Source organism: Myodes glareolus, chromosome 1 (genome assembly GCF_982192425.1).
Source record: "Myodes glareolus chromosome 1, mMyoGla1.1, whole genome shotgun sequence".
NCBI classification, from domain to species: Eukaryota; Metazoa; Chordata; class Mammalia; order Rodentia; family Cricetidae; genus Myodes; species Myodes glareolus.
Genome location: NC_142026.1, coordinates 111,451,203 through 111,474,967, shown reverse-complemented (window position 1 = coordinate 111,474,967; position 23,765 = coordinate 111,451,203). Strand labels below are relative to the sequence as shown.

At 41.7% G+C, this 23,765-nt stretch overlaps 1 protein-coding gene and 3 non-coding genes across 4 annotated transcripts; all 4 read right to left on the bottom strand.

Annotated features, from left to right (window-relative positions):
• Positions 1–11,773: 11,773 nt before the first annotated feature.
• Positions 11,774–13,944, bottom strand: Rps12 (ribosomal protein S12). Its single transcript, XM_048425301.3, has 6 exons — positions 13,870–13,944; positions 13,701–13,751; positions 13,479–13,595; positions 12,479–12,581; positions 12,177–12,278; positions 11,774–11,857 (listed from the first exon to the last, which is right to left on the bottom strand). Exons 2-6 carry the CDS (start codon positions 13,712–13,714, stop codon positions 11,795–11,797), a joined length of 399 nt encoding a protein of 132 aa, XP_048281258.1. The 5' UTR covers positions 13,715–13,751; positions 13,870–13,944; the 3' UTR covers positions 11,774–11,794.
• On the bottom strand, positions 11,947–12,077 carry LOC125394667 (small nucleolar RNA SNORA33). The gene has a single exon (XR_007230294.1). It is a non-coding gene; the product is annotated as a small nucleolar RNA SNORA33 (small nucleolar RNA).
• Positions 12,348–12,420, bottom strand: LOC125394673 (small nucleolar RNA SNORD100). Its single transcript, XR_007230299.1, has one exon. It is a non-coding gene; the product is annotated as a small nucleolar RNA SNORD100 (small nucleolar RNA).
• Positions 13,178–13,250, bottom strand: LOC125394664 (small nucleolar RNA SNORD101). Its single transcript, XR_007230291.2, has one exon. It is a non-coding gene; the product is annotated as a small nucleolar RNA SNORD101 (small nucleolar RNA).
• Positions 13,945–23,765: the final 9,821 nt, after the last annotated feature.

The window sequence follows — 23,765 nt, the reverse complement described above, 5'->3', positions numbered from 1 at the left end:
TAGAACTCAAGGCAGTCATCAATCCACAGATACTAATAGTAGGAGACTTCAACACTCCTCTCTCACCAATGGACAGGTCAATCAGACAGAAACCTAACAGAGAAATAAGAGAATTATTGGAGGTATTGAATCAAATGGACTTAACAGATATCTATAGAACATTCCACCCAAACAGGAAAGAATATACCTTCTTCTCTGCTGCTCATGGAACCTTCTCAAAAATTGACCACATACTGGGTAACAAAGCAAACTTCCACAGATACAAAAAAATATTAGTAACCACCTGTGTCTTGTCAGACCACCATGGATTAAAGTTAGAATTCAACAACAGTGCTACCCCTTAGGAAGCCAACAAATTCATGGAAGTTGAACAGTCAACTACTGAATCACCCCTGGGTCAAGGAAGAAATAAAGAAAGAAATTAAAGTCTTCCTTGAATTTAATGAAAATAAAGATACAACATACTCAAACCTATGGGACACTATGAAAGCAGTGCTAAGAGGAAAGTTCATAGCACTAAGTACCCAATTAAAGAAAACGGAGAAAGCACACATTGGAGACTTAACAGCACACTTGAAAGCTCTAGAAAAAAAAGAAGCTGATACACCCAGGAGGTCTAGAAGACTGGAAATAATCAAACTGAGGGCTGAAATCAACAAAATAGAAACACAGAAAACAATCCAAAGAATTAATGAATCAAAAAGCTGGTTCTTGGAGAAAATCAACAAGATTGACAAACCCCTATCCAAATTAATCAAACGGCAGAGAGAGAACATGCAAATTAATAAGATCAGAAATGAAAAGGGGGACATAAACACAGACACAGAGGAAATTCAGGGAATCATTAGATGTTACTACGAAAATTTATATGCCACAAAGTTGGAAAATGTAAAAGAAATGGACATTTTTTTAGATAAGTACCATATACCAAAGTTGAACCAAGACCAGGTGAACAATCTAAATAGACCTGTCAGTTGTGAAGAATTAGAAGCTGTTATCAAAAATCTCCCTGCCAAAAAAAGTCCAGGACCAGATGGTTTCAATGCAGAATTCTACCAGAACTTCCAGGAAGAGCTAATACATATACTCCTTACTGTATTCCACAATATAGAAACAGAAGAATCATTGCCAAACTCTTTTTATGAAGCTACAGTCACTCTGATACCAAAACCACACAAAGACACAACCAAGAAAGAGAATTACAGACCAATCTCACTCATGAACATTGACACAAAAATACTCAATAAAATACTGGCAAACCGAATCCAAGAAAAATTAGAAAAATCATCCATTATGATCAAGTGGGCTTCATCCCAGAGATGCAGGGTTGGTTCAACATACGCAAATCTATCAATGTAATCCATCATATAAATAAACTGAAAGAAAAAAACCATATGATCATTTCATTGGATGCTGAAAAAGCATTTGACAAAATTCAACACCCCTTTATGATAAGGGTGTTGGAGAGATTGGGTTTACGAGGATCATACCTGAATATAATAAAAGCAATATATAGCAAGCCAACAGCTAACATCAAATTGAATGGAGAGAAACTCAAAGCCTTTCCACTAAAATCAGGAACACGACAAGGCTGTCCACTCTCTCCATACCTCTTCAATGTAGTGCTTGAAGTTCTAGCAATAGCAATAAGACAACAAAAGGGGATCAAGGGGATTTGAATTGGAAAGGATGAAGATAAACTTTCGTTATTTGCAGACGATATGATAGTGTACATAAGCGACCCCAAAAACTCTACCAAAGAACTCCTACAGTTGATAAACACCTTTAGTAATGTGGCAGGATACAAGATCAACTCCAAAAAATCGGTTGCCCTCCTATACACAAAGGACAAAGAAGCAGAGAGGGAAATCAGAGAAACATCACCTTTCATGATAGCCACAAATAGCATAAAATATCTTGGGGTAACTCTGACCAAGGAAGTGAAAGACCTATTTGACAAGAACTTTAAGTCCTTGAAGAAAGAAATTGAGGAGGATACCAGAAAATGGAAAGACCTCCCCTGATCTTGGATTGGGAGAATCAACATAGTAAACATATGTAAACATAGTAAAAATGGCAATTCTACCAAAAGCAATCTATAGATTCAATGCAATTCCCATCAAAATCCCACCAAACTTCTTCACAGACCTTGAGAGAACAATAATCAAGTTTATATGGCAAAACAAAAAACCCAGGATAGCCAAAACAATCTTATACAATAAAGGAACTTCTGGAGGCATTACCATCCCTGACTTCAAACTCTATTACAGAGCAACAGCTTGGTATTGGCATAACAACAGAGAAGTCGACCTATGGAATCGAATAGAAGACCCGAGTATTAAACCACAAACTTAGAACACCTGATTTTTGACAAGGGAGCTAAAGGTATACAATGGAAGAAGGATAGCATCTTTAACAAATGGTGCTGGCATAACTGGATGTCAACCTGTAGAAAAATGAAAATAGATCCATATCTATCACCATGCACAAAACTCAGGTCCAAATGGATTAAAGACATCAACATTAATCCGACCACTTTGAACCTGATAGAAGAGAAAGTGGAAAGTAGTCTACAAGATATAGGCACAGGAGACCACTTCCTAAGCAGAACCCCAGGAGTGCAGACAATAAGAGAAACAATGAATAAATGGGACCTACTGAAACTGAGAAGCTTCTGTAAAGCAAAGGACACCGTCAGTAAGACAAAAAGGCTACCTTCCGACTGGGAGAAGATCTTCACAAACCCCTCATCAGACAAAGGTCTGATCTCCAAAATATACAAACAACTCAAGAAACTAGACACTAAAACCCTAATTAACCCAATTAAAAAATGGGGTACTGATCTGAACAGAGAATTCACAACAGATGAACTTCGAATGGCCAAAAGGCACTTAAGGTCATGCTCAACCTCCTTAGCGATCAGGGAAATGCAAATCAAAACAACTTTGAGATATCATCTTACACCTGTCAGAATAGCCAAACTCAAAAACACCAATGATAGCCTATGCTGGAGAGGATGTGGAATGAGGGGAACACTCATCCATTGCTGGTGGGAATGCAAACTTGTGCAGCCACTGTGGAAATCAGTGTGGCGGTTTCTCAGGAAACTGGGAGTCAACCTCCCTCAGGACCCAGCAATTCCACTCTTGGGAATATACCCTAGAGATTCCCTAACATACTACAAAAGCATTTGTTCAACTATGTTCATAGCAGCACTATTTGTAATAGCCAGAACCTGGAAACAACCTAGGTGCCCCTCAATAGAAGAATGGTTAAAAAAGGTGTGGAACATATACACATTAGAGTTTTACTCAGCAGTAAAAAACAATGACATCTTGAATTTTGCATGCAAATGGATGGAAATAGAAAACACTTTACTGAGTGAGGTAAGCCAGACCCAAAAAGAGGAACACAGTATGTATTCACTCATAAGTAGATTCTAACCATAATTAAAGGTCTTTGAGCCTATTATTCGTGATCCTAGAGAAGCTAAATAAGAAGACGAACCTGATGAAGATTATTTAGCTATCCGCCAGGAGGTAGGAAATAGACAAGAGTCCCAGGTAACCTCGGATGCATGGGGGGGTGGGAGGGTTGTTGGAAGGGGAGAGGGTTAGAGAGAAGGGAGTAGGGGAGGAATGGGGAAAGCTCGGTGGACAAGGGATGGGGGGGAGGGAGGAAGGATGAATATGGGATCAGGGAAGAATATATTTCAACTAAGGGAGTCATTTTAGGGTTTACAGGAGACTTGATTATATATGGGATCCCAGGTCCAAGGAGAGATCCCCAGATTGTTCTCTGGACAGAGGAGAGGGTGCCTGAACTGGCCTTGGCCCATAACCATACTGATGAATATTTTGCTTATCACCATAGATCCTTCATCTGGCGATGGATGGAGATAGAGACAGAGACCCACATTGGAGCACCGGACTGAGCCCCCAGATCCAAATGAGGAGCAGAAGGAGGAAGAAAATGAAAAAGTAAATCAGGACTGCGAGGGATGCGATCACCCACTGATACAAGGGGTCACCCACTGATACAAGGGGACTGATCTAATGAGCGTTCACCAAGGCCAGTTGGACTGGGACTGAATGAGGACGTGATCCAACCAGATTCTCTGAATGTGGCCGGATTCTCTGAATGTGGCTGACCCGGCGTCTTTCTGAAAAGCCATTGACAATGACACTGGGACTTGTTTCCTCTGCATATACTGGATTTTGGGGATCCAGTCTGTTTGGATACTCACCTTCCTGGACCTGGAGGGAGGGGGGAGGAACTTGAACTTCCCACAGGGCAGGAAACCCTGACTGCCCTTAGGGATGAAGAGGGAGGAGGAGAGGGAGTGGGGGGAGTGGGAGGGTGTTGGGAGGAGGGGCGGAAATGGAAACTTTTATAATTTAATAAAATTACTTTCTCAAAAAAAATAAATAAAATATTCTCCAAAATTTGTATATGCCTTTTATGCAAATTAAATAAATTGACATCATGAGGTATCATGCACCCCTATAAGAGAGGCTACAGTAAAAAAAATGGCAACACCATATGGCGCTGAGGATGCAAAGAAACTGGATTGCTCTTGTGCTCCTGGCCTGAACATTAAAGGAAATAAAACAGTTCAGTAAGTTCTTTTAAAACTGAACACAGGGAGGACAGATGGTTCAGCAGGCAAACGCACTTTGCAACTGAGCGTGATTGGTTCAGTCCCATCATCACATGGGAGAAGTAGAAAACCTTAGGTTGTCCTCTGTCCACCATACAAGACATGGAATACGTACAGTCCCCCCCACACACTAAATCAATGTAATTTAAAGTTTTAATAATAAAATATGAAAATGGAACATTTGATAACTAGATGAGGTAACAAACACCTGAGGTCTGTAGATCTGTACTTAAGAAGCTGAGGCAAGATGCTTGTTAACTCAAGGCCAGATTGGGAAACCACAGTTTTCTAATGATATATATATATCATTGTGGTTTGAATATTAAATAGAAAGTTATTTTAAAATGTCAATTTCTAACTGCAGGTGAAGTCTGAAATGGGAAAAGCTTAGACCTGAAGTTTGAAGCAAGAGCAAGCATTTTTTTCCAAGAAATAGGAACGTCACAATTTGGTCAGGTTACAACTGAGAAAGGCAACAGAGACAAGGCAGCTATTCTCAAGAAAGCAAATGCCTGTGGTTGCCATAGAAGGTTAAAAAGACCCCTTTTCAATTGTCCACAACTTTATTTACAGCACTTTGTTTTACTTCCATGTCACTTATATGTTGGAAGTGTAAAAATAAGATCTGATGGTGCATTTTCAAAGGAACCCCCAGTCAGCTTTGGTCCATTTACTAAAGAACAAAATACACTGGCCGCCTGCTAATGCCTGCTAGTTTAGTTATTCGACCCACACCCAAGCTCAGCTACCACCCCTCCTACCCAAACCAGAAGTTTAGAGTCAAAAACTGCTAAGAGTGAAGCTTGCCTGCAAGGTCATTGGCAGATAAGCCTTCAAATAAACAGGATGTAAAACAGGATGTAAAAAGGGACGGTTGTGAGCGACAGGGGAAGGAGATCTAGATGTCACGTAAGATTTCTCTTCTGACTCCTCAGAGGAGGAAGGGAGGAAGAGCCAAGGGTTTGGGGTTTAAAACTGTTCTGTGCTAGATTGCTATCCTTCTGGGCTGATGCCCGAGTGTGCAAAATTGTAAAATAAACTATCTCTAATGGTATTAAATAAAGTGAGGGTCTTCACTTCTCACAGAAAGGAATTTTTTAATTAAAGTATTATAAATATTAATGTATAATTCTGTTTTCCTTAAATATTAGCATTTCCCACCCAAACTTACTTTTGAAACTTTTTTTTTTTTGATTTGGAGCTTGTCTCAGAACTAGCTCTTGTAGACCAGGCTGGCCTTGAACTCACAAAGATCCTCCTGCCTCTGCCTCCTGAGTGCCCCCGAGTGCTGGGATTAAAGGAGTGCGCTACCACTGCTTGGCTTGAAACTTATTAATAAACAACTATTACTCATGGATGCTTGAAATTTAGTTAAGTTTTCATATACGAGTCAAGCATAGTAAAGTTCAGTGAGCCAAATCTGTCTATGTATTTCCTTTCCAGTCTCAGCCCCTAATGCACATCTCCCAGCCTTGTGAGAGTTCGATCACACACGTAGAGAATTTGATTTCGCTGCCCTGAGGGAAAGCCTCGGCACCGTAACTGCGCATTACGTGGGCTGCTGCAAACGAGGAGTCTCTTCACCTCAGCAAGACGATGGGTAAAGCAGCTACTGGGTTCTGCTCGATGCCACACAAGTGAATCTGATGATATTCGGTTTACTTTTTCAACTTGTCTTCCAGTAAAAAAGAAAATAATCAGTAAAAGAAGGAAAATCGATGACAATTTTGTCTGGCTGGCAGAGCCCAGCATGCTGGAATAAATAACACCCTAAAAATAAAAAGAAAATAGAAAAATCTTTGCTATTTATTTATTTTTTTAAACAATTATTCTTTTTTTTCTTTTTTTAAAATTTTATTTATTTATTATGTATACAATGTTCTGTTTGTCTGTATGCTTGCTGGCCAGAAGAGGGCACCAGATCTCATTACAGATGACTGAGCCACCAAGTGGTTGCTAGAAATTGAACTCAGGACCTCTGGAAAAGCAGTCAGTGCTCTTAACCTCTGAGCCATCTCTCCAGCTCAAATCTTTGCTATTTATAATAACATCTCTTTTTTTCCCCTTCTTGCCTTTTTTTCTTACTAAAATATTTTTAATATTAATTTTTAATTTACTATAAAAATTGTAGAGATGGGGAATTGCTCAGTGGTTAAGAGCACGTGTTGATTACTATCCACATAGCAACTCACAGCATGTGTTCCTCCAGTCCCAGGGGATCCAGTGCCTTCTTCTGGACTCAATGGACTCCAAGCAGGTACATAGTACACAGACATACATGCAAGCAAAATAGCCATACACATTTTTAAAAAAAGTAAATAAACCTAAAATTTTTAATTTTGCAAATAAAAAAATGACACACTATGCAACTCAGTGTTAAGTCTCTACATGAAAAAATTTAGAATATTTTGACTGATGACTTTATTTCAAACTACAGCTATTTGAAAGAGGTCTTAGAATCGTTTTTTTCTTAAGAATCATCTGTGTCTATCTCCATCCGTCGCCGGATGAAGATTCTACGGTGATATTTGAGATAATCATCAGTGTGTTAGTGGGACAAGGCCAGTTCAGGCTCCCTCTCCTCTGCTGCCCAAGGACCTAGCTGGGGACATCCCCGTGGACACCTGGGATCTCCTCTAGAGCCAAGTCTCTTGCCAACCCTAAAATGGCTCCCTCAATGTAGATATCTTCTTTCCTGCTCCTATATCAGCCCTTCCTCCATCTCCACCCTCCCACTCCCCCAAGCTCTCCCCAGTCTTTTTCTTCTCCCTTCACTCTCTCCCCTCTCCCTTTCCCCCAATCCAACCCCACCCCCACCCTCCCAACTTTTGCCCGGCGATCTTGTTTGCTTTCAATTTCCAGGAGGATCTATATATGTTTTTCTTTGGGTTCACTTTGTTATTTGGCTTTTCTAGGCTTGTGACCTATAGACTTAATGACCTTTGTTTATGGCTAGAGTCCACTAATGAGTACACACCATACTCATCTTTTTGGGTCTGGGTTATCTCACTCAGGCTAATATAGACAGAGACGTTCATCAGAACAAGGGACTGAGCTCCCAAGGTACAGATGAAGAGCAGGAGGGAGAAGATGAGCAAGGAAGTCAGGACTACTAGGGGTTGGTCCACCCACTGAGGCAGTGTGCCTGTTCTAATGGGAGCTCATGTGATCAAATCAGACTCTCTGAATGTGGCTGACAATGGTGGCTGAGAAGCCACTGATAAAGGCACTGGGACGTGTTTCTACTGCACGTACTGGCTTTTTGGAACCCTAGTCTATTTGAATGCAAAGTCTCTTAGGCATGGATGTAGGACTTCACACACGGCAGGGTTCCCTGACCTCTCTTAAGGAGGAAGGGGGAGATTGGGGAGGCAGGAGGGGAATGGGAAGAGGGGAGAAAGTGTAAATTTTTGAATGGAAAAATTTTAAAAAGTGAAAAGAATCATCTGTGTTCCTTTACGAATCAGTGACTAACTCCGACACTTTACAGACATGCATGCTGCCTCCCAGCAAGCCATATGTACCCATCGAGCAAAACATCCGCCCTGAAATTCCCCAGTGTGCCCAGCTTCAAGTCTGGGAGACAAGCTGTGTTTTCTAACTTGTGCTGTTTTGTATGTTAATAGTTTATTTTTCCCCTAGGGATCTGTTATTTATTTTATGCACATTTTGCTCTTTTTAATCTGGTGACAGCAATATGAAATATCACAGGCCTTTTATTCAGTATTTCTCTAACAAGTCAACCAGGTATCAACAGGGTTTTTACATTCATTTGTAAATTTCAGTGAGGGGCGGTTGAGCTGAAAGATGAAAAATAAAAAGACAAATACATTTGTGTGATGTTTAATTCACACCACTTGTCCAATACTGTGCTGTTGGCATGTCCCAATAAATAGGCTTCAAAAAGAAATTACTGCGATGTAAAAATAGTTTCCTTGAATTCACATGCTTTTTACTATTCCCAGGTTTCAAAATAGCTTTTAAAATTATTTTCTCAGACTCCTAGAGCCATGTACCCCATATTGTGATAAGATATGTTTCTCTGCCCTGCTCCCTAGAGTGGAATTGAAAAAAGAAAAACTGAGACAGCTCGGCACCATACTAACATGAAAGAGGCCCTAGTTAAGATTGATTTTTGTTGTCAGAGAGAAAGGAACATGAGAAAATAAAAAGTTAAAAAAAGGACTGAGCAATTCAGCCTTAAAATAAAGGCCATACATAAACTAACTAGTCAACCGTATTCATCTAATTAACAAAATACCTCTGTGCCTATCATTATAAGCACTGTTCTAGGCACCAGAGACTGCACCAGTAACTGATGCTTGCAGGCAGCTGCTATGTGGAGATGATCATCTCCAAGAACACCTTTGACTTCTCTGGAACCTTTTGTGACTTATGTAACATACAAAACAGAAAACTAATACAGTGAAGGGGAAAATCCTAACTAAAACATATACTCCACTTCAAAGCTTTTTTCCTCTAGGAAAATATTGTAGTTTCAATGTTCTAGCTGTAGTCGGACTGGGGATGCAGTTGGGTAGCAGAGTCCCTGCTAAGTGTCTTAGCTTCTTTTCCTCTTGCTCTGATAAAAGCAACTTCAGAGAGACACAGCTTCTGGCTCACAGTTCATTCTATTGCCATCACAGCAGTAGAGTCAAGTTGGCAGCAGGACTTTGAAGCAGTTGCTAACATCTCATTTTCAGTTGAAAAGCAGACAGCAACAAATACATATTTCACTCAGCTCCCTTTACGTCTACAGCACAGAATCCCAGAGAATGACACCACCCACAGTAGGTAGGTCTTCCCAATTCGATAAATGCAACCAGATAATATCCCATGGATGTGCACAGAGGCCCATCTCAAGTCTAGAGTCTTCCAATATGACACCAGCCAAGCATGCAAGGCCCTAGACTTGCTCCCCAGTGCCCCCCCCCCACAATACACAACTACAGTAATTCCAGATGACAGTCTACCAAAGCACAGGATAAAAATGCTCAGCCCCGAGACTTCATGAGCAAGAGTGTAGATTCTGCAACAAAGACAAAAATATTTAAACTGATCCTAAGCCCCAAATCAAGTCCTCAATGTACCTACATCGTAAGACAAAGATGAGGCTGGGGAAATGGCTGAATGCTCAATACACAAGCATGAGAACTTGAGTTCAAATCCTCAGTACACACTTAAAAAGCTTAGTGCTTGCCTGCACAGCTGTGGTGAGTCAGAGACAGGACCACCAGGGACTACAGGCCACCAGCCTAATTCTAGGTTCAGCAAAGGACCTTGTCACAGGATTAAGCAGAAAGCAAACAGATTAGGATGCAGAGCATCCTACTATGGCCTCCGAGTGCACACACACATATTCAAAGACCACACATACATACATAAAGGTAAACTAGAGAGAATATGATGGCTGGAGACTGTGATGCAGAAATGTCATGTGACTAAATAATTAAAAACATAAAGTCAAGGTAGTAAAAACATAAAATCAAGGTAGTTTTTCATTTAAACCTTACTGCAGTTATTCTTTAGACATATTTGTATGACTGTTTCACCTTCATGTATGTCTTGTAAACCAAGAGGGTGTCAGGTACCCTAAAACCAGTCATGGATGGTTGTGAGATTATGTATCTGTTGAAACCAAAAACAAGTCCCCCACAGTAACAAGTGCTCTTAACCCTTGAGCCACCTCTTCAAATCCCTTGTAGATTTTAAATAGCAAAGGAAGAAAATTCAATCAGAAAAAATAAAACTATATGTTACCCAAAGTTTGCTGATATCTCAAGGTATGAATATTGACCTTTAAAAGGAAAACCTTTCAAGGAATTTTAGTAACTGGCCAGAGGGATCTAGCGAGAGCTACATCACTTGCATTTTTGTGTGGGGGGGGAAACCAAACTGCTTCCACCTCTAAATTCCAGGCACTAAAAATAAGGCGTTTAGGCTGGGTTGAGGTGGTTCACAAGGCAAAGGTAGGTGGATCTCTAAATTGAGATGAGCCCAAGTGTTGTAGGACACACCTGTTTAAAACCAGCATGGTGACACATGCCTTTTAATCCTAGCATTCAGAAGGCTATTTCAAGAGCTTTGGTTGAGATCAACATCCTCTACACTTTCAAACCAGGTACAGCATGACCTTCTCAAGAAATGTAAAAAAAAAATCAAGTATTTGTAATTTGCAGCAGACAGTGCAATTAAAACACTAAGAATCACAACTGAAACCGACACTAATGGAAATTAAAATACCCTGGTACTTTTAGAATGCTTTCCTTATGCTACAGCTGGAACCCTGCACCTTCAAATGTTCACCTGTGCGGCCTTTTCCTACAAGAATTACTGTTTGCCCTAGCCTATCCTCACATCTGATTCCAGCCTTATGCTGTCCTCTGCAGGTCATAACTTCAACCTAGTACTTGTATAGCACAAGTGGCAAATGAACACCTCAAATACATTTTCCCCCAAATTGGGAAAGAGGGGAGTAAAATGGTTCAGGTTAAGGGACCTTCTGCCAAGTCTGACTTGAGACTGCCATACAAGCCATCTTCAGCCAACTCTGTTAGCACACTTGCAGTGTCTAGGCCAGGATTGTTGCATGACGTCCAAGTTTGTTGACTCCTCATGCTACTACAAAAATAATTTATTAAAGTGGAAGCAGAAAAATCAAAACAGTCACTTTCACCAAAAAAAAGGTTTTCCAACCTCTCTGAGCAGCACTAGTGTACCTGTGTAGGGTGGCAGGACAGCATGAATTTCAAAAAAGCCAGGGACTCAAATACTAAGCAAGCGTCTCCCCAGTCTAATGTCAGCACCAGTCTCAGGAGCACCACTTTTTGACCTTCATGAAGCCAGGTCCCTACTGTACCCCGGCTTCTCAGGGTGTGCTAAGCCTGTACTCCCCCACTGATAAACTCGAATGCCCTGGACACTTTGTCCGTCGGAAATATGGCAGACCCAATTTTAGGTTTCTATTTTGTTGCCCCACATCCCAATCCTAGTTATTTAATCAAAATAAGATCAAAGAGTTAGTTTACTTTTTAAAGAATGCTTTAAGATTTGCTAACAACCATCTGCACAAAGAGGGACCCCATTTTATAACAGTAAACAAAAACGAGAAAATGAGCCAAATTTTTTATTTATTCATTTCTTGCACTTGAAGTACTCTTCGATGACATCCTTGGCCTGAGATTCTTTGCCATAGTCCTTAAAAAAATTAGATAAAAATTATTTATGGAATATTAAGTTCTTTTTACTACAACTATTTCAGTCTTAAGTGCTTCCAAGCATTATAATACTGTAGCCATTTTCAGGGACCTTAAGGACTTCAGCTGTCCTTAAGGCTCGTAACATGGCATCACTATTGCCCGCCGTGTCTAAGTATCTGCAAAAGCACATTGAGATAAGCAGATCAATTGGCTGGCTCAAATTATGGCTTATCTTCAAGTACAGAATTTGTAATTCTGCTAAGTTTTTCTCCCAATAATGGCCTATTAACATTTCTAAAGTTGAAAGCCAGACTTACCTTAACCACTACACAGCTGCAACCAACTACTTTCCGTGGCTTTCCCTCTCGATCAATTTTGCAGAGGCCTACCCATTCCCCGAGTTTCTTGTTGTCGTCAACCTACACAGAAAAACCTGTTATCAGCAGGGGTTAGGGCTACGGAAAATTAAAACTTAAATCCCAAAGGTGGCTGTGTCAGAAGTGACATGGTAATTTCCTCATAGCTGTTCGGTAGAGGGAGCCAGTTGTCATCATGTACAGCTCACCACAGTGCAATCAACCTGCGACTATCACTATGGCAGCTTTCTGAAAGGACTTACCTTAATTAGGTTGATTTGGTGCTCAGCACAAAGTGCCTCCACCAACTTGACATACATCGGCTCATCACAGTTGGATGCAAGCACACAGAGATGGGCTTGGCGCCTAAAATGCAAAATTCAAAGGTGAAATCACACTTCACGCCTAAGTTCCCAGGTCAAAGCATCTTCACCGGCTATACTAGCAAGGCCTAAAAAGCAGCACGCCCTAACGCATACCTAACTGCTTATAGCAACTACTGAATTTCACCTTTGGCCAAGTTACCTGTACAGCCTATTGGCCCATTTCCTTCAGACACCAATCTCTCTTAGGGGAAGTATTTATGGCGGAAGGAAACCATAACCACTTTCATGCTTTGCTACACACCGAAAGATTCTAATTAAAAAGCTGATGAAAGACAGTACTGTACAGCAGGGGCTACACAAGATTCGCAAGCAATTATCTGAGTCGTCCACCTGAATCCACGCTCTTAACATCGACGAATCAAACAGCTAAAACTCCCCGACTTTTCCTCAGACCGAGATAAACATGCATGCTTAAGATTAATAACCACTACGGAAATAGACCCGCGTGTTCAAGCATCCTTGATTAATTTCTAGATGCTGCAACAACGCTAGTCTATTTAACACGTTCATTTGAAAATCAGCTAATGAAGCTCTCCGTTCTGTCCTTCAGCAACTGATTAACCCAATCAACTACAGGTTTGTCAGGCTGTTTTGTCTCACCCATGAAGGGGGTGAAGGGGTATCCGACAATACAAGTCATCATCCAAACACTGTAGTGTTTCACCAACTGCGGCTCACCCCCCGGTCCACACAGCAACCCACACATCGTAAGTGGGCTAAAAAAGATCTGAGCTGGTACCTTTTCCTAGGTTTCCTGTCGAACGGATGCCACTCAGAACTTTTGTGCTAACAGCATGAACTTCACACGCTTTCTTCCCTTGGCTGCAATCTTTGTTCCGGCTGCAACAACCCACAGTATTGAGACTGAGACACGTACTTGTCTAAGGCTTTGGCAGCTTCGCGGATACCACGTGCGAGGCCATCGTGGATGAGGGCGGTCTTCAGCACCTCTTGAAGAGCAGTGTTGACGTCCATTACACCTCCAGCAGCAATGCTAAAAAGCAAAAGACGACGTTAGAATCCTCAGCATGGTGCACGGAGATTAACCAGAGACTTCAACAGACCCGCGCAGCCCGCAGGAGGCCCACGCCCAGCTCACCCTTCCTCGGCCATGGCGGTGGATTACGGGTGAGGCCGAATCTTGAACACACTGAAAGACAAAACCAGCACGAAATAGGTTTCGTTAGACCCCGGGCACTTCTCACGCATTCGAAACGAAAACGCACAACGCAGACACTCTTCACCCTTCACGTTTAACTTAAACTCACCCCGCGGCTCCGCCTCCGCGCAACTAGGCGGCGGCAGGGGAAAAGGCCGCTGGTGGCCGCATGACGGTATTTAAGCGCGGCTGGAGGCCTTTGCGCATGTGTATCTCCTCCCACTCGAGAGGTGGCTCCTGCGGTGCCGGGCCTTAGTGTTTCTACTTCCGGCTTTAGGCGCGACCGCAGTAAGGACCCGGCAGCGCCCGCGCAACAGGCATCACAGCAGACAGCCTTCGCTCAGGGGGCGTGGCCGGCGAAGGCCCCGCGAGCTCCTTCTACGGAATGCTAGACGGGCCAAAAGAGATATGCCGGTTCCTTCACTGTGTTGCGATATTCGTTTCGCTGTTTTAGCTTGTAGTTTCCTGTTGGCAGCACCTCACCCGAGGAGCCCTTTGTGTCCCCTTGTTTCTAAGCCGCTCCAAGCGTCTCTGAGTGTGACATCCTATGGGTTGCTTCACAAATCCCACTTCTCTTGCAACGTGTTTGATTAAGGATCCCCTTACAGCCGAGTCGGCCGGTTCTGAGTGCAGCAGATTCGAATCGAACATTTAGATGTTGACCCTAGAGTGTTCCGAGTCGCAGTTTCACGAAAACTAGGATCCCTGAGGTACAAGTTAAACTCTTTGTGTTTGTCACAGCAGAAGCCCGTATTGTAGAAGGGGAAATCCCGGCATTTGAAAACTCCCACCTTCCACCTAGGACTTGGCTGTCAGGAACGGAATTCCGGAACCGTAAATCCGGTTCTCGCCCTCGTCGACAAATAACACTTTAATTTTGAAGGAATCGCCAATTCTACTACTTCCCAAAGCAGACTGCTTCTATCCCTGACGATATCCCCTAAGCCAGTCTGAGCTTCCAGTGGCCAGCCCCGTGGTTACAGTGATCACAGTCAGGCTTCCTTCTTAACCTTTCTAATAAACGTTTAAGTTTCACCTTTAAAACCTTACGCTTGCTTCCTTGCCTCTGTAATTTAAAAAAAAAAAGTATTTCAAAGCAGGTGATTAGTTTCTTGGCGCATATTTTCTGTCAGTATTTATTGTCCTTTTTCTTTAAAATGACAGTCCGCCCGCCGATACTTAAAAATGCCTGCATTTTTAAAGGTAAAGTAGCCAAAACTTAAAATCTGCCATCGTGTCTGGGGTGGAGATGGTGTGGAAACGTGGAGGACTTTGGGTTTATGGCAGCGTTTATTTGAAAAGGGCTTGAATTGAAGAGTTGCGGGCAGGTAAGTGCAGGGAGAGAGGGCCAAGGGGAAGGCTCGCGTGCCTTTTGACTCTTTGGGAAGTGATTTTGAAACATTACAAAGTCGTTACAAAGAAAAAGACGTGGAAAGGAATCTTTAAGTCGTTTCCTTAATGATGAGGTTATTAAAAGTTAATGTGTCAAACCAGGCGTATGGTGCAAGGCTTTTATCTCAGCCCTTCAGGGCAGAGGCAGGTGAGTACCTGTGAGTTCCTGGCCAGCCAGGATTCAATAATGAGAAAAGAGAATGTGTTAAGCATATTAGCTGTCTTTTTCTCAGACAAAGGTTCACAAAAGAAACTGACTTGGTAAAGATGGAGAATGTGAATGGAGAAAATGGTCAATGAGGGGTGGGTTTATACTAAGAAGAAAAGAGTGAAGAGCTTTTAGCCTAGTGCCTAAATTTTAGTGCTGTTCCCAGCACAGTGCAAACAGGTCAGGCTTGATTTCCCCCCAAACCTTTGATGTCCACCCCAATAAATGCCTTTCACTCAGCAGTAACCCTTTAACAATGGGAACTCCCCCTTTAAATCCTAGTTATATGGTCTTTCTAACACCCCAAAGGAAGTAATTAGTGGGAACCCTTGTGATGAATTTTTTTTTGTTGTTTTAAATATAGGTTAAATATAGGATATCCTACTTCACACTCTTTAAAGTTAGAGTCTCTCTTTTAGATCTCGGCAGAAACTTTTTGTAGAGGCTAGTGGCTCTTGCCCAGCACACTAGCACGTACAGTACATAAATACATACTAACAAAGACGAGAAAGAGTGCAAAAAAAAAAAAAAAAACCCACGGAGCTGTAGCCCTTTATGTGCAGAGAGCTGCACGTGAAATCCCAGCAATTACCTGCCATCCCCAAGATGGTGACCAGGAACAAATTATGGGGGCATATTCAGGGGTATGTTTCACATAGCCAGCCAAATCAACTTCAAAGCACAAAACAAAACCAGTTACCACTGATATTGAGAAGACAGACACTGTAAATGAAGAGGAGGATGCGTAAATAGAGCTTTTTCCTTTTCCTTTTTTTTTTCTTTTGCTTTTGTTTAGTTTTGTTTTTCCGAGACAGAGTTTCTCTGTGTAACAGGCCTGCTTGTCCTGAACTTGATTTGTAGACCAGCAGACTGGGTTTAAACTCACAGAGATCCGCCTCTGTTTCTCCTCCTGTGTGCTGGGATGCTGGGATTAAAGGTGTGTGCACCACACTTTCTTAGCATATTACAGGAGCCTGCACATCAACAGTGCCATGAGAATAGACTCATTACTATTGATGAAGGAAGGTGATTGCAATACAGTGATAATACATCCAGTTTTACCAAAGTATGAATAAACTTTTTTTTCCTTTTCCTTTTTTTGACTTTTCGAGACAGAGTTTCTCTGTGTAGCTTTGGAGCCTGTCCTGGAACTCAGAGAGATCCGCCAGCTTCTGCCTCTTGAGTGCTGGAATTAAAGGTGTGCACCACCACTGCCTGGCTAAAATAAACATTTTATTTAAAAAAAAAAAAATCCCAGCGTTTGGGGAAGCAGCAGAGGCAGATGGATTTCTGTCAGTTCCAGGACTGCCTGGTTTACAAATCGAGTTTCAGGACATCCAGGACTGTTACACAGAGAAACCCTGTATCAAAAAGCCAAGATTGATTAATTAATATTAATTAAAAATAATCTTTAAAAGTAATTGAGGCTGGAGCTATAATATAACATAGTAGCAGAGTGTGTACCTCGTCTGGATCCGGCCCTAGCACCACACTCACACAGTTTCATGCCGTAATAGGAACAAGAATGAATAATGAGAGGAAATTCTGTCTCACATTTCATAAATACCACCTTTATCCCTTGTCAGAGAGAACTGTGCTGTTTAGTTTTGAATGTTGCGGTACCACAACTTACAATCACATGAGAAGAAAGCCTCCGTGGAGAAATCGCCACCGTTAGGTTGACATCTGGGAGACTGTCTTGATTGTTAAAAGATGTGGGCGGCCCCAGCCCACGGTGCATACATAGCACAGTTCCCTGGCCAGGGTTCCTGAACTGCACAGGACTGGAGAAAGTTAGGCGAGGCGAGTGCCTTGCATGGTGCCATTTCTTCCAGCTCTCTCCTGTGAACCATACTATTGTGCCTCACTTCCTGCCTCAGCTCCCTTCAGCGATGCTCCGGACCCTGGAACTGTAAGCCAGATAAGGCCCCAACCCCCCTACTGAGTCGCTTTTGGTCGAGGCACGTATCACAGCAACAGGAATGAAACACGAATGAGGCCCTACGTGATGGTGTCAGTATGAGCTCGCTTTCTTTAGTAAGTGAGGTGAGAGCAGCGTGGCACAAGCCGAAAACTGGTACAGCAAGGGTTGCGGCAGGAGACTCATGGGTGTTAGCCACACAATTTTTTTAAATTGATTTTTATTGAGCTCTACATTTTTCTCTGCTCCCCTCTGTGCCTCTCCCCTCCCCTTCAACCCTCTCTCAAGGTCCCCATGCTCCCAATTTACTCAGGAGATCTTGTCTTTTTCTACTTCCCATGTAGTTTAGATCTATGTATGTCTCTGTTAGGGTCCTCATTGTTGTCTAGGTTCTCTGAGTCACACAAAATCTGAGTCCCATCTGTGCTACCTAATGAGACCCTGTCTCAAAAACAAAAAATAATGATACAATGATTTTGTTTGTTGTTTGTTTTGTTTTTTTTAATGAAACCAAGACAGAGAAAGTTTCTCTGTTGTCTGGGTTAGGGGCAAACAAGACAGGAAGCAGGCCTTTCACAACAGTGAACTTCAGGGCGATTGCTCTGAATGCCTTAGCCAGTTGAATGTGAGGGTGGATTTAAGGAGCGCTCTTCCAATCACAGTTTGACAACGATACAACTGTTCCTGCTCACTGCGCTGAAGATTTACATAGATGGAAAAATATTACAATTAGACAGGAAAAGAGCACCAGAGATCTTGATTTCAGAATCATCTAAATATAGATGTGGTTTGCTAGGACAGGCATAACAGGAAAAAAAAAAAAACCAAACCCATATACTTAATGTTTGAAACACACAAATGCATTACCTCATACCCTAGCTCTCTGCTAAAGCGGTGAGAGTCAGCTGTATGTCCCCTTCCTAACTCCTGGACATCGTTCCTCTGCTACCTTGGCTATCTTAGCATAGACCCAATCCTCCTCACGTGACCTTCTTCCTCTGTGGGTATGTCTATCTTTGTGTCCAAAAGTTTTCTCTTTGCAAGAACATCGGTTTGAGTAGAGGTCCACCTTGCTCCAGGTGAGCTCATCTTAACTAATTATAAAAGCCCTATTCCAAATAAAAGTTTAGCTGAGATGTAGAGGGTTGGGACTTCCCATGTGAGTTTGAGGGAACACAGTTCAGCGTTTACCCGTTCAAAGAAGGAAGGGCTATAAAATAGATTAAGCAGAAGGAAGGATCTTTGGTTTGAACTGACGAAAACAAACGTTAGATAGCCAACAGGACTTGGAAGATGGTCCTATAAGTAAAGGTGTTTGCTGTGCAAGTGTGAGGAACTGAGTTCGAATCCTCAGGACTCTTGTAAAAGCCAGACACATAGCACAGATGTATGTAATCCCAACCTCTTCTGGGGAGGTAGGGAATGAGTAATAGAACTGGAAACCCCCAGAAGCTCAAAGACCGCCTAGCCTGGCATATGCAGAGGAAGAACAGAAAAATGACCCTGTCTCAAGCAAGATGGAAGACGAGGACCAACAACTGAGGTTGTCTCGTTACTTGCACATCCACACCATAGTGCGTGCATGAATGAATGTGCACACACATCGATAATATTTTTTGAAGTAAAATAGAAGTTAAAAAAAAAAAGAAGCAAGGCACAGTGGTGTACACCTTTAATCCCAATACTTGAGAAGCAGCGAAAAGTGGATCTCTGAGTGTCAGGACCGTCAGCACCACATAGATTCTCTCTAAAAATCACCAACCAAGAAAAAAAATGTAAAGATTATAAAAACTTTAGCCAGGTAGTGGTGGTGCATGCCTTTAATCCCAGCACTCAGGAGGCAGAGGCAGGTGGATTTCTGTGAGTTCAAAGACAGTTTGGTCTAAAAACCTAATTCCAGGACAGCTAGGACTGTTGCACAGAGAAATCCTGTCTCAAAAACCAAAACAAAAAATTATAAAAACTTTAAAAAGAAAATAGAGCTAGGTAAAGAAGCAGGGCTAAGGTACCCAAGCTGTGTTATATCTTGGGCCTGACTCAGATAAGTTAAATTTCCTGTTCATTTTGTAGCTAGCCTCTGGCGGGTTATTCATATTCCAGCAAAAATACAACTAATGCTCTAATATTGTAAGAGTTAAATGAGAAGGTGGCTTCAAGAGCTTAATTGCCTTGTACAGAATTTTCTATGAAAATGCGTGGAAAGGAAGTAGTTCAGAAGATAGAATGCTTGCATTGATAGCATGCATGAGGTCTTGCTTTCTATTGTGTAGCACCAGATAAAACTGGGAGTGATGACCCACTCTAGCAACCTCAGTGTTCAGAATGGAGAGGCAGGGACTTCAGAAGTTTAAGGCCATCCTCAGCTACAGAGCAGTTTGAGGCCAGCTTGAGCTATATGAGACCATATGTCAAAGACAACAAAAGGATTTTAGGTGTCTAAACTGTTTGACAGTTTTACTTATTATTGAAGCAATGGAAAGTAGGCAGTGCCACCGCCACTTTTAATCTGGGACTTGGCTTAATCCCGAGCCAGGTGTGTTGATATACACCTGCACCTCAGGACCTGGGAAGTAGAGGCAAGAGGACCAGCGATGCAAGGCCAGCATAGCAAGTTTGAAACCAGCCCAGGCTACATAAGACCCTGGTCCTTAGTTATCTCAACAGAGTGAAGTAAGGCATTGAATGACACAGCCTTAGGGATTCTTTTGGTCTGGTCAGTTTTAACTTAGTAAGTGCTGCACACCTATGCTGTTAGGTGTCAGTGTTCTGATTTCTCTTAGCTGTTGCTGGTGCTAGCCTTGGTCTTGTATGCCCAGACTGCAGATCTTTGTGTTTGTAAATGTCTAACTTCATCCTTTCAATGCTAGGCAAAGAAGTCCTGGTCATTGTAGTAAATGTGAAACATTCTGGGTGTGGTGGCATTCGTAGTTAATTCCACTACTGAGGAGGCAGAGGCAGGAAGATCTCTATGAATTCTAGGCCAGCCTGGTCTGCATAGTGAGTTCTGGAACAGCCAGAACTATAGAGAGAGACCCTATATCAAAAAAAAGAAAGAATGAAGGAACTGTAAAAATACTATATTGATTATAACTCTTTTCACACATGAGGTTATTCTATGACGAACAGGAGAAAAAAATAAGTAAAAAATGGGTAAATAGACATGTAGATAAATAACATAATAGAAAGCTACTGGGTGACCCAGAAAAGGTTTGCTGACCAGTCAGGTCTGAGGGACAGTAGCATAGGATCATCTTGGGAATCTTGGGAAGTCATCAAAAGTTTCAAAAGAATTATCTAGATGGGAACTTATCACCCTATCCCTCATAGATGTTTAGATTATTAAAACTTAGTAAATTGTTCTTAATAGAATGTTCTGTGGACCTACCTGCCCTGCAGATGACAAATATAACCCTGAAGATTGTTCAAACAAAACAAGACAATTGCCTGATTATACTGAGGAGCCTGACCAGAAGCTGATAGAATTTGGGGAAACAATGAGGATGCAAGCAAAATAAATAAATGGATGAATGAGTAAATAAAGCAAAGTTAGGAGGTGGTGCACACCTTTAGTCCCAGCCCTTGGGAGGCAGAGGCAGGTAGATCTCTGTGAGTTCAAGGCCAGCCTGGTCTACAGAGTGAGTTCCAGGATTGACTCCATAGCTACTGAGAAACCCTGTCTAAAAAAACCTAAATAAATAAATAAATAAATAAATAAATAAATAAATAAAAATTAGAATGAGAATGCAAACTGGGAGAGAAGATTGGTTCTTGCCACTTTAATCTTTTTGCAGAAAGGTGTAAGTTTAATGTATTGTATATGTAGTTGAATGTCCAGGAGCCAAAAGAATGAGATAACAGTATTTAACGAATATTATATGAAAGCATACCAACTTTGATGAGAACCTAAGTTTACAGATTAAAGAAGTATAAATTCCTTCAAAATGATAAGAGCACACACCCTGTTCTTATGGCACATAAAAACACACACCTTATGCTTATGCCCTCTAGGCACATAAGTAAATTATTATAACCCAAAAATAAAAAGAACATTTTAAGAGCAGCTAAACCAAGGTGGGATGGGTGCATTACATACAAGCAATCAATAATACAAATACAAAATTCCATTAATTTCTTTAAAGAAATGAAAAGGGCCAAATGGCAATAGATTCACATTTTGCAAGGGCCAAGAGCCAATTTTCTATGTAAATTTCTATACTCAATAAAGTTCATACAAAGATAAAAGTCACACAGAAAGAAATAAAACCAAAAAGAATTCACTGCCAGATGACTCGCACTTGAAATGCTACTGGAAAACCTGATGTTGAAGAGAAATGATATGGGATGGAAAACTCGGATGTTCCAGAGCAACAAGCACCGGAAATGGTAAACACGAGAGTACATGTAAAAAACTTCTTTTTCCTCTTAGTTAAGAAATGGGGTGGGGGGATTTGAGAACTGGCTTACTAATGAAAAGTACTGACTACTCTTCCAGAGGCCCTGGGTTCAATTCCCAGCATCCACATGGCGGCTCACAACGGTTTGTAACTCCAATTCCATGGGATTCAACACCCTCACACAGACAGACATGCAGGCAGAACACCAATGCACAGAAGAAAAGGTGGTCTTTTAAGACAGATACTATAATACTGCATGATGAACTCTCTGTCTAGGTAGGTATAATACATAGGCCAACTGAAGCCCGAAGGTTAGAGGAAGAGGAGGTGGGTCGTGGGTAAATGACTCATAAATGTTGAAAGCTTCATGATGAAGGCAATGTGTAAAATCACAGGGTTGTTCAGGAAGTGATGCAATGTTACCACTAAGTAGACCACAAAAGTTAAAACTGGGCTTTGTGATGCCAAGGCAATGCCTGCCTCTACCAAAAAAAGCTAATGGGCTAGGAAGAGCTCTTAGTAAAGTGCCCGTCACACAAGAACGAGGACCTGAGTTCAATTGCACATGGAAGAAGCCAGCTGTGACGGAACACACTTGTAATCCCAGTGCTGGAAGGCAGAGACAACACACAAGAAAGATTAAAACGGTGTACTTAAGTTCTATCACATCAGTACTAGCTTTAAATATCACATTAAAATTCAAGATAATCAGGATGAATTTTTCTAAGTCAGTACTATTCTGTCTTTAGGATGATTCATTTTCTTTAAAATGTTTTATTGTATCTACTTATTGTGTGTGTTTATATATGTGGGCACGGGCTCTTTGGTGTTTGAGTAGAGGTCAGAGGATAGTGTGAGGGAGTCAGTTTTCTCCTCCTACTGTGTGGTTCCTGGGGGTTAGGTTCCAGTCAATCAGGAGTACCTTTGTCCATGGTGCCATCTCGCCAGCCCCGGTACACATTAAACGTAAAGAGGTACCCTAAAAGCGACAGGCTAGAGAAGGCTGGCCATATAATCAACAATTTCAAGAAACTGCCGTGACAGCTATTATTAGATAAATGTAACTCAGGAATATTACTGATGATATGGTGCGCAGGCAAAAGTAACTGTGTGGGAAAGTGGGAAGAATCACGTGCGTGTGTGTGTGTGTGTGTGTGTGTACACCAGAACTTGAACATCTGGTAGAATTAAATAGTATAATACACAAATATACAGAGGAGAATGCATCCTGACCAAACATGCAACATCATATTAACATTAGAAAATTGACCACTGTCATTTACCATGTTAATAAAATAAAAGCACTTTCAAAAAATGTAGAAATACCACCTAATAAAATTTAATACCAATTCTCTTAAAATTTTCAACACACTTGGTCTCAGTGAGCCAGAATCCGTGTGTCAACATGCTCCCTTCTAGACTCAGTGTGTTGAAAACTTTAAGAGAATTGGTATTAAATTTTATTAGGTGGTATTTCTGCATTTTTTGTGTTGTTTTTATTAAAATGCTTGTAGCAGTCGGTTATAGCCACCATGGAAAACCAACACAAGAAGATGGAGATGACCGTGACTCATGATGACTCAGCTTTAAGATGGTATGAAGGACAGAAAAGACGGCTTCAGAGGGAAAAGCACTTGCAAGCCAAGGCTGATGACATGCATCATAGAGGGAGGGACCCGCATAGTGGAAGGAGAATCACCGGTTCCTGAAAGTCGTCCTCTGACCCCCATGTGCACACCCCGGTATATGCATGCATGGCGTCACAATAACTGTTTTCTCTTTCAAAGATGGCATGAGAGTAGTATTCACTCAATAGAAATGGAACTTAAGAGTTTGGATCTTTGCTGGGCTAGCAATTTGCTCTGTTGGGGATCTAGGCCACAGCACAGAGCTGCAGTTCCGGGTAACAACCACAGGGGAAACAGTGGCCACTACAGTGTGCAGTGTTGGTGGGCTGTGCTGTTTAGCATGCTTCTCGATGGTGTTCTGGGCCTACGCTGGATTGTTCTAGATTCTGGATTTCTTATTCGAGAAAGAATCAAAAGCCCATGCATATTGCAAAGCAGTGAGGACATTTAATTTAAAGCAAA